Source organism: Mus caroli, unplaced genomic scaffold, assembly GCF_978045245.1.
Source record: "Mus caroli unplaced genomic scaffold, Mus_caroli_1 scaffold_19, whole genome shotgun sequence".
Lineage (NCBI taxonomy): Eukaryota > Metazoa > Chordata > Mammalia > Rodentia > Muridae > Mus > Mus caroli.
This window is the reverse complement of record NW_028227274.1, coordinates 33,140,856-33,152,088: the sequence shown is the minus strand read 5'-3', so window position 1 is coordinate 33,152,088 and position 11,233 is coordinate 33,140,856. Positions and strand designations below refer to the sequence as shown.

The window sequence follows — 11,233 nt, the reverse complement described above, 5'->3', positions numbered from 1 at the left end:
AACAAACAGAAGTAGTATATATCAGATATCTCTGTTCTTCATTTTTTTCTCATACTTTTAAATGTTTTAGATTGACTTCAGTAAGTATGTTCTGGGGCCTTTCTGTATGGTGAGTTTAGTGTAGGAATACTACTGGCCTGCAGTGAGAAAGTGAGAACCTGGGGCATGCTATGGAGGGTAAGGACAGGGCATTCTCCAACCATAGGTAACAAACACCTAGCCTGAGGGGGCTAGGGAGGCCAGGGGGTATGCCTGTCATGTGTCGGGTGTGTGTGTGTGTGTGTGTGTGTGTGTGTGTGTGTGTGTGTGCGCTCGAGCATGCGCGGGTGCTTGTGCATGTGTCTATACAAAAGCCAGAAGTCACCCTCAAATATTGTTCCTCAGAAGCTGTCTACTTGTTTGTTTGTTTATTTATTTATTTATTTTGAGATAGGGTCCTTCACAGGAACCTGGGGCTCACCAATTAGGCTAGAGGGCCAATGAGCCCCAGGATTCACCTGACTCTGCCTCCCCCTGTAATGGGATTTCAGGTCAGCCCACCTTGCTTGGCTTTCTATGAGGGTGCTGGGATAAGAGTTCATGCTTTCGAGGCTAGTTCTTTACCCACTGAGCTCTTTGCCCATCCCACCTCTTGTTTTTCTATCAGGAATAACAAGCTTGCTTGTAAGGCCTCCCTAACAGATGCTGGAAGTCCCATCTGGACTGAAGGCCCTGAGTGGGGAGAGGAATGTGGAGAATTCATAGTCTACTGAGCATGGGCAGCTGGTGGGTCGAACGTAGAGCTGGGTCCTTGGAGACAAGCATCGGCAACAGTGGGCTTTGGGGAAACGCAGGTGCTGCAGGGAAGGACCTGAAGGGTCCCCCAGAGAGGAAGGTAGTGTTGGGGGCAAACTGTCATCACTGGTTATTATGCACAGAACCCAGAAAGGCCCTCTCCAGTCCCCACAACCACTGCTCCGGCTGACATCCTCATCTGGGCTGTGTGCTGAACCGGGGGGCCCCTGGAGCCAGTCCCAATCTGTTTCCTTCTATTCTTTGACAGGAAGCTCCTGGAGAGCCAGCCCCCGCCCCTGACCCCGCCCCATCTCACCCCAGTACTCCCTCTCTCTTCTCTACTATGGACAGAGAATACACTGAGGAGCCTGCTACACACCCAGCTGATCTGGGGACCAGCGGAGCCATGAGGCTGGGTTCAGCAATCCTCGGTTTACTCCTGCTCCAAGGTAAGATGCACGTGCCGGTTTTCTCCAGCAGGCCTCCCCTCCTCCTCCCCACTTCTTCCCCCTCCTGCCCCCCCCCCAACATGTTCCTATCCAGCGCTCTGCCTGAAGAAGGGAAATTCCAGAACCTTTCCATGAAAGGGATGGGCTGGCCTGGAGGATGGGAATTACCACCCCGGTTAAACAGACTGTTAGGCTGTTAGGATATTTTCTACGGCTCCCCCATGGAGTCTGGCCCCTAGAAAGGTGGGAAGTGGTTGGCTTGATGAATGACAGACCCTGAAAGTTCTTTCTAAGGAGTATAGGAGCAGGAGAAATCTGTGGCTGCCCTGTCAATACTCTACTGATACAGGCACTATGATCACTCTGTGGAAAGTTCTAGCAGAAAATGGTCTGCACCTCGGGCTTTCCAGCTCATCTTCTCTTCTGCCATTACCTATGAAGAATTACAACCTTTGAATTTCAAATGCTGACTTTAATCTCAAATCACATCAAGAGGGTTTCTGGTTAGACACAAAGAACACTTTATCAAGGAGGATATATACACAGCACAGGGACTGGTTGAGGTGACTGGAATTCGACCTCTCAGATTGTCGCTGGCAGTCGTGAGTGGGGTCTTGAGGCAGGATCCTCTAATTAGGGAGCCATTGCTGGGAACCATGAGAAAGAAGTCCAGGACACTCTGATTCACAGGGCAGCAACTTCCCTTTGTCACCCGCCCCGCCCTGCCCCACCCCTGGTCCTGTGTGGACTACATCTGAGGCTGTATACCAGGTATTGGCAAGATGGGCCAGAGTGCTCAGGAGAAAGGGTTTGTGTTCCAGAAAATGCTTCGAGACATTTCTCTGGAAGCCCACGGGCTTGGGTCAATGCTGACACCCCTTCTTGCCCATCAACTCCCACAGGGGAGAGTCAGAGGTTAGTGTGGGACATTTATGAGGGATTCCGCAGGCCCTCCTAATGCACAGCCTTCCCTAACGCCAGCCTAGACTTTGTCTAACCCACTGGCACCCTAGCTTGCCCAACTTCTTCAGCTGGGAGTTCACAGCAGTTGTCAGCATCATTGTGATGGCTGAGGAATTGTCTAGAGAGACAATCACATTCATGCCAACACAGGGGCTCTGACTGTGGAGAGTCAGCCAGTTTTTAGATTTGGAGAAATCAAGAGAATGGGGCAAAAATTTCAACATCTAGCACCGATTGAGCAAGTGTTGTCAGGGGCTGTGGGCTTTGTATGTATTTTCTTTTCCCCTCAACAACCTCGGAGGCTCTCCCCGACCCCACCCCAGTGGTGTGATGCTGAGAATCCAGCACAGGGCTTATGCAGAATTATACCTCAGTCTCTCACATTCCAGAGAGGCCAGGTCCAGCTCAGGCCGTGAGTGAAGCCAGAACTCAAATTCCCCGCTTTTTATTTATTTATTTTTTTCTCTTGTGTTGGAGATTGATCCTAGGGCCTCACCCAAGCTCACACATGCTAGGTAAGTGCTCCACCACTGAGCTACATCCCCAATGCTTTTCAACCCTAAACTATGCTGCTGAGGAAAACAGGGGCGTGGGCATGGTTAGACTGGAAGGAAATGAAGCAGGTAGGGATTAGGAAGCAGAGGTCAGCAAAGTTAGGAGTTCTGTGGCCACAGCTCTTTGGGTGTCTGCATGTCCCCTGGTCTGTCACCAGCCTACAGAAGAACGTATTCCTCAAGTCCCCTCTGCTTACAAAGAATCTTTCTAGATGGCAAGTTGGCAGGAGTCGGGTAAGGGCAGAGAGCTCAGGCCTTCCCAACTTGATGCTTGCGCCCTGGGAACTCCTCAAAGACTTACAGATCATCTTCTAGATATATTTAGAGAGGTGCACTCAGACTTCAAGTCCTCCCTGAACTACTATGAAATGTATTCGGTGCTTTAACAGGAAGCAATTGTCTTCAGAGGTTTTGGATGCAAAGGGTTAGCCCAGGCTCATCCCGTGCTAGAAAGGGTTTTTCCTAGCCTGGGATTCCTGTAATATTTACCTCTGTGTGGAATCTCTACCCACAAAGGAGCAGGAATGTGAGAGATCTTGACCTGGAAAAACGCATCTCAGGGTTGGGTAAGCTTTGGCTTGCAAACAATTCCACAGTATCCAAGTGTGGATCCCTTCACGTGGATAGTGTGGATCACTCCTTGGAGGAACAGTAAGGCCTTAAGGAAAACAAACAGACCAGCAGGCTGCCATGCTTGGGTTGGGCCCCTGGAACTCAGCTGCCTCAGTCCTTTAGGGGCCTGGGTCTGATGCTGCACTAATGAAGAAAAGAGCAGCCACCTCAGTTCCAGCCTGTGTGGAGGGAGCAGCTCCAGATGGGCGGTTCCGTTTCCCTGTTTTCCTTTCACATTGTTCATACGTTTCAAGAGTGATTTCACTGTGGAAAGTGAGCAAACATAACCTGACCTTCCAGCCCCCCCCCCCCCAACACATAAAAGCATTGCATATCTATGCCGAGGCTACAAACACACATGTGAACAAACAGAATAGCTAACAAGAGCTCCAAAAGTGGCTGCCGATGACCTCCTCTCCCTGGGGTTAGACTAGAACACCACTTTTTAACTTGCCTCTGCCTGTGAGAGTGAACCTGTCACTCCTTTCAGCGCTTCCTCTCCTGTTGGACATACCTCAGAACTTGTTTCCAAGGCAGGGCATTACCTCTGGTTAGGGAGGGGTGCGGGGAGGAGAGGGGAGAGGAGAGGAAGAGAGAGGGAGAGGGAGGGGGAGGGGGAAAAGGAGGGGGAGGAGGGAGAGGGAGGGGGAGGAGGGAGAGGAGGGAGGGGGAGAGGAGGGAGAGGGAGAGGAGGGAGAGGAGGGAGAGGGAGAGGAGGGAGAGGAGGGAGAGGAGGGAGAGGGAGAGGAGGGAGAGGAGGGAGAGGAGGGAGAGGGAGAGGGAGAATGTGAAAGCAGGCACAAGGCAATGTGAGTCCTAAACTCTACCCAATTTCATTTACCTTCCTCTCCCCTTCCTTTAGATTGGAGCCAAAATGACAGTTTTCACAGGAGGAAACAAGTGGACCAGTAGTGCATAGACCCAGAGACCCAGAGACCCAGAGTTCTGTGTGTTTGGTCAGATGTGTCACTAGTTTGAATAACTGTCCCCTAGTCTTGTGTCAGGGTGCTAAGATAACTATTAAGGACTGAAGACACAGTAGAAGACTCTAGGACTCTGAACTGAGAGGTGATGGTGACAAGCCCTTATTCTGTAATTCCCTGCCAAGCGTGTCTGCCTTCTAGTATGGACGGTTTAGACAGCCAAAAAAAACCCCTAGTTTCTCTCATGGGCTCTGCTCAGCAGTTACCAAAACAATCTGTGTTTTGTTTTGTTTTGTTTTGTTTTGTTTTGTTTTGTTTTGTTTTGTTTTGTTTTGTTTTGAGACAGGGTTTCTCTATGTAGTCCTGGCTGTCCTGGAACTCACTCTATAGACCAGGACGGCCTTGAATTCAGAGATCTGCCTACTTCTGCCTCCTGAGTTCTGGGATTAAAGACGTGTGCCACCATGCCCCTTCATAGTCTGTGTACTTTTGTTTTCTCTCACAGCCTACAGCTCTCAACCTACGACAACTCAGACCTTGCAGGGTAAGATTTGGGGTCTACTCTAGCATCTGTGCCTAAGAGTTTAGGAAGGTATTGGAGGAGGGGGCTCGGGTCTCTCTTTTTCACTGAAAGCAGGTGAGAGGAGCTTGGGCCAAAGGTCTCTGGGGCTCACTCAACTGGCCTCACCCAACATGCCTGGAAGAGGGAGAAGATAACTAGTCAGAGGAAAAGAGGAAAACAAACAAACAACAACAAATCTAGCTTCAGAGACAAAGAGAAGGGCACAGAACAGCTGGAGGGTACAGTAGCAGACCCCTCAAGTGATGTGTTTTAGGGCTTTTCAGGAGCCTGAGCCCCCAGCCAGTTTCTCTCAGCTTAGTGAATGGGTGCAGCTGCAGAGAAGGCCACCTCTACCCTCCCATGCTCACCTCCAGCCATTCAGACCTACTTGATCCTGGGGTCTCCATTTGCTCTCCCCATCTGCTCTGTCCTTGCAGAAGACAGATCTTCCTCAGAGCCTGGCGGCCCGGGGCTTTGGCTCAGCACTGTTACCCTAGGTATGCAGCTGCTGAGACTGCTGATGGTGGTCAGCAAAGGCCCCGGAGGAGCAAGACACAGTTTGGGCTCTGCAGGAGGATGCAGAGCCTGTGGCAGAAGGGACAGGCAAACAGGGTCTCACACTGGTGATTCCAGAGCAAGGGAGCAGGAACGGGTGTCACTGGGCCCATCTGGATGTCAGCCTCTTCAGACGTCATCTCTAGGGGCCCTTCCTATGGGAACTGAGAACAGCCCAGAGACCTGAGTCAGCAAAGGAGTGAGATGAACAAGGGGAGACTGTGGGGTGGAGGGAGGGAAAGACCTTCCCAAGCTCAGGGGCGAGCCAGAGAACAGGTCCTCCAGGAATTGAAGGCGTTGACAAAGGAGGGCTGTGGCTGTAGCTCTGGGGCACAGTGCTTGTCCAGTATGAAAGACATCCTGCGGCGTTTAATCACTAGCACCACACACAAGAAAAGGACTAGAAAGAAAGAATATTTTGGACTCTCTGTGCATATTATAGCTGACACTCTGAGCTGGTCACATGTACTTGCCTATCCACAGAAATTCTACAGAAGTCATCTCAGGTCTCCTTGGTATCCAATCAGCCTGTGACACCAAGGTCAAGCACCATGGATAAACAGTCCCTTTCCTTGCCTGACTTGATGTCCTTCCAGCCACAGAAGCACACACTGGGACCTGGTGAGTATCCAGGGCAGGCGGGCAGGAGGTGATGGGCCCTAGATATGCCTGGATAGGTGTTTACTTCCTTTAGTCGGGTGCCCTCAGTGTGGGAGTGGAGGCTCTTAAGTCTAGTAACTACATCAGTGGTACCCTGGTTTGGGAAATTACAAGAAAGCACTGGGAAGAAGTAGAAATGGAGTTGGATCTGGTCACAGTAAAGGTTAAACACTCCTGATGGGGAATGAGAAAAGAACAGATGGAGGAGAGAAATGGGAAGGGTTGAGAAAGGGCTAGACCCTTCTCAGAGTATGTTGGGAGAGATGGGATTCTCCATCTTGGCCATTTGTTTCTGGTGCAGGCACAGGAACCCCAGAAAGCAGCAGCAGCAGCAGCAGCAGCAGCAGCAGCAGCAGCAGCAGCAGCAGCAGCAGCAGGAGAGGAGGTATGTCCAGTGTGTGTTCTCAGTCTATAACCCTTTCTTTTAAATACTCTTTTGGTCCTTGGACATTGCACACTCATACAAATAAGGAAATATTCTAAAGGGTAGAAAATAGGTCTGAGGGTACTTGACTTGTGCAAGGGAAGAAAAATGTGACATTGGTCCTATCCTTCAACCATGTAGGTCATAGGGATTGAACTTAGGCTACCAGCTTTGGTTGCAAGCACTTTACCTGTTGAGCCATTTAGCTAGCCCAATATCATTTTAAGAGGGCCAGAAACCTATGTCCCTTGCCTTGGCACCCTGACCCTTTAGGCCAATGTCTTCTTTCCTCCCATCTTCAACTGTTGGCATAGCACAGACAGTTCTGCTTTGCCCAGTATGGTTTCCCTGTTTCTGCAGCATAAATCCTTTCTTCTGGGTACCACATGGGGATGGGAAGCATCTTAACCTTTCTAGAGTTCTCTGAAAACAGTAATGTGAGCAACTGGCCGAGGTACTCGTGTGGAGATGTGAGCTCTGCATCCTCGGTCTTCAGGGGGTTGGTTGTGGCCAGAGTGAGTCTTTTTATGTGAGCTGTTAGCTCTATGCAAGCTCTCACCTCAGGGCATCAGGAAAGGAGCTGATTCTCTTTGCCAGGACTCAGCAGTGCCCTGCACTGATGCACCAACACCCACTCTATTTCAGAAGAATCTCTGGATGCGACTCCCAGTCCAGAACCCACCAGCCTTCAGACAAAAGAGATGACCACCCTGCCTACCCCCACATCAGAGTCAGTGCTAACGGTGGCTGCCTTTGGTGAGAGATGGCAGTGGGGATGGGGCATGAGAGGGGACTCCACCTCAGGACTGACTTAGACTCTGGTTAAGATGCAAGTTCAAATCTCACCCATTCACTCTGGGATGGACTTGCTGATAAGCAAGGCCGTAATGGAAGGGTTTTGGCTTTCTTGGGCTCCATGTTGCTATGGATGATGTAGCTAGGCTAAGTGGTCCACATTAGTTAAGGGAACCAGCTAATAGATTACTCATGTTTCCAAGATAAGCAGAATCCACTTCACTCTCAGAGCAAATATATAGTGTGCACACGAACACACACAAACACACACATGCACACATGCATGCGCGCACACACAGGCACTTACCTGTGTCAGGGAACTCCAGACTCATCCTTATTGTTCCACCTCTTCCTCCTGCTCCCATCTCTTCCCTGCTCAGGTGTCATCAGCTTCATTGTCATCCTGGTGGTTGTAGTGATCGTCCTGGTCAGTGTGGTCAGTCTAAGATTTAAGTGTCGGAAGAACAAGGAGTCTGAAGGTAATTGTCTTGACCTAGGCTCCTTTGACCCTTGTGCTTCAGGAGCCTGAGCAGGGGGTTCAGGCTGATGGCATCTGGGCCAAGGGAGGGAATGACACAAAAGCAGCATTTGATGAGTTGGGGAGGTGAGCTTGGGTGGGCTCTGAGGAGAAGCTGGACATTTGAGCGACAGCGTATGACCCTAATCTGTGCCCTTGGGATTTTACAGATCCACAGAAACCAGGGAGTTCAGGGCTGTCTGAAAGGTAAGATTTTAGAAACTCACGAGAGAAATCTTCTCATTCCAAATCCCTTTACCCCAAGAGGAAAACAATTCTCTCTGCCTTCTGTACACACACACACACACACACACACACACACACACACACACTTCTGCTTCCCACCACATACTATACCCATTCATAGCACTTGAAGACATATGCCCCACAATTCTGCAGTCGTCACTGAAGCAGGCTGCCAGGCTCAGCAGAGACAAGTGAGGGTGTTCAGCACCAGGGCTCAGCTTCTGTGGCCTCTTCATGAAAATACAGATTCCGATATAAGATATATCCTCTCTAAGCTGAAGAAACTTGTTGAAAACCTACTCTGAAGGCAGGTGTTGTGGTGACGTATGCTTTTAATCCCAGCACTTGGGAGGCAGAGGCAGTCGGATCTCTGAGTTCAAGATCAGTCTGGTCTACAGAGTGAGCTCCAGGACAGCCAGGGCTATAGAGAGAAACCCTGTCTTGAAAAACCAAACTAGAAATCTATTATATACCATACACAACAACATACAAATTGTGATCTTACTGAAAATCTTTACAGCATTTTTTTTTTCCTCTTCTCTGAAACATGAAGCATGCTTGGGAACCTGGAGCAGGACAAGTTGTAACTTGGTCAAGATCAAACACTAGTAGATAGGAAAAACAGGTTTCTCCTCCTCCTCCTCCCCCCCTCCCCCTCTTCCTCCTCCTCCTCCCCCTCTTCCTCATCCTCGTCTTCCTTCTCCTCCCCCCTCCTCCTCCCCCTCCTCCTCTTCCCCCTTCTCCTCCTCCCCCTCTTTCTCCTCCTCGTCTTCCTTCTCCTCCTCTTCCTCCTTGTTTTGCTCTGTTAAGAAAGAGCCTGGGCTGGCTTTGAACTCATTATATAGCTGAGGATGACCCTGAATCCCCTATCTTCCTACCTCTTACCTACCAAGTGCTAGGCTTACACTTGTACACCAGCAACCTGGCTGGGCTTATAGTTGTAAAGCACCAACCCAGCTTGAAAAAGAACAGAAATAAATGAGGTTTAAATACAAGTCTCGTGGGTTTCAGACCACATTCTCATTTTCTTTCTTTTTTAAAAATATTTATTTATTTTTTATGTATATGAGTACACTGTAGCTGTACAGATGGATGTAAGCCATCATGAGGTTGCTGGGAATTGAACCCAGTACCTCTGCTCCCTCTGGCCCAAAGATTTATTTATTGTTATATGTAAGACTACTGTAGCTATCCTCAGACACTCCAGAAGAGGTCCTTAGATTTCATTACCGATGGTTGTGAGCCACCATGTGGTTGCTGAGATTTGAACTCAGGTCCTTCAGAAGAACAGTTAGTGCTCTTAACCGCTGAGCCATCTCACCAGCCCACATTCTAATTTTCTTATTATCCATCCCAAAGTGGAGTTTTCTGGCATGAGGACTGAAGGCCTAGTGCTCCGTGGCCCCTTTACTCCCTGGTCCTCCATCCTTTCTTCTCTCTAACCCTGGCTCCTTCCCATCCCAGCTGCTCCACAGCCAATGGAGAGAAAGACAGCATCACACTCATCTCCATGAGGAACATCAACGTGAACAACAGCAAAGGCGGCACATCAGCAGAGAAGGTGCATCTCACATGTTCTACCCTCCCCAGTCACCCACTCCACTCCTCACCTCCCCCCCACCCCCACCCTCAGTCCTATTTTCAGGCTCTGGTTCCTTAGCCAGAAAGGCTAAGGTCACGGCTGCAGACCCAGGCTCTTCCTCCCCTGCTCTCTTACCTGGCCCCTCCCAGGTTCGCCCTTCCTCATTGTACATATGCATTTCATATTCTTTAAGAGTGACCTGGAGTTGCCATGGGTCCACGTGTGATGCGGCTGTCCCCTGGCCATGAGGAAGGAGAGGAGACGAGATTGGGGGAGGCAGCGGACCACACATAAATTATTTGATGTCATGCCTGCTCCCAGTTCTAAAGGACATGAGATTCCTCTAGATCCAGAAGAACCTACCACACAAGAGACTCCTTCTCACTTGGAAGCCATGCTAGACACTTGGCCTGCTCCCCCTCCTCCTGCTGCTCAGAAACTCAGGAATGAGGAGTCAATAGAGCAAGACTTAAGGAAATAATGAGGTAGACTGTCCATCCTACTAGAATTAAAATTATTTTCTGACCTGGAATCCAATTTCTTTTAAGGTCTATGTTCCCATCTACCCACTTTTCTTTCTTTTCTTTTCTTTTCTTTTCTTTTCTTTTCTTTTCTTTTCTTTTCTTTTTTCTTTTCTTTCCTTCCTTACTTTTTTTTAATAATTAACTTCTTTTTTTTTAAAAAGATTTATTTATTTATTATATGTAAGTACACTGTAGCTGTCTTCAGACACTCCAGAAGACAGAGTCAGATCTCGTTACAGATGGTTGTGAGCCACCATGTGGTTGCTGGGATTTGAACTCCGGACCTTCAGAAGAGCAGTTGGGTGCTCTTACCCACTGAGCCATCTCACCAGCCTTCTTTCTTTCTTTCTTTCTTTCTTTCTTTCTTTCTTTCTTTCTTTCTTTCTTTCTTTCTTTCTTTCTTTCTTCCTTCCTTCCTTCCTTCCTTCCTTCCTTCCTTCCTTTCTTTCTTTCTTTCTTTCTTCCTTTCTCTCTCTCTCTCTTTCTCTTTCTTCCTTCCTTCTTTCGTGTGTGTGTGCATGTGCGTGTGCATGTGCGTGTGCATGTGCGTGTATATACTGTTACACTGTGTGTGTGTGTGTGTGTGTGCGCAGAAACCCACAGAGGGATGGATCCCCTGCAACTGGAGTTACAGGTGGTTGTGAGCTGCTCTGTGGGTAGTGGGAATCGAACCTGGATCTTCTAGCCCCCTATATACATTTCTGAGTAGCATTCTAGCAACTTTGGTATCTTCTTTCCTAGGACAGAGATGCCTTCGTCTTTCTACCTCTGTAGGTAGCTAGGAAGACGTGTGAGTGGGATTTTTTTTGCTAGGTTTGCCTGTTGCCTGTCTTTTGTTTATTAATTTAACAATTTTTTTTGTTTTTTGGTTTTTTTTTTTCTGAGACAGAGGTTTTTTTTTTTTGTTGTTGTTTGTTTTTGTTTTGGTTTTTCGAGACAGGGTTTCTCTGTATAGCCCTGGCTGTCCTGGAACTCACTTTGTAGACCAGGCTGGCCTCAAACTCAGAAATCTACCTGCCTCTGCCTCCCAAGTGCTGGGACTAAAGGTGTGCGCCACCATTCCCGGCAATAATTTTCTTGTGTGTGTGATAGT

At 48.9% G+C, this 11,233-nt stretch overlaps 1 protein-coding gene across 2 annotated transcripts; it reads left to right on the top strand.

Moving 5' to 3' along the window:
• The first annotated feature begins 1,113 nt into the window (after positions 1-1,113).
• Ecscr (endothelial cell surface expressed chemotaxis and apoptosis regulator) lies at positions 1,114-10,141 on the top strand. 2 transcript variants are annotated; one of them, XM_085833523.1, is made up of 9 exons: positions 1,114-1,223; positions 4,781-4,819; positions 5,876-6,013; positions 6,354-6,437; positions 7,125-7,232; positions 7,652-7,750; positions 7,959-7,995; positions 9,499-9,595; positions 9,810-10,141. In XM_085833523.1, exons 1-9 carry the CDS (start codon positions 1,118-1,120, stop codon positions 9,840-9,842), a joined length of 741 nt encoding a protein of 246 aa, XP_085689649.1. In that variant the 5' UTR covers positions 1,114-1,117; the 3' UTR covers positions 9,843-10,141. The 2 variants fall into 2 exon arrangements, with proteins under 2 accessions (XP_085689649.1, XP_021006201.1); XM_021150542.3 differs by having other exon boundaries at positions 7,122-7,232.
• Positions 10,142-11,233: the final 1,092 nt, after the last annotated feature.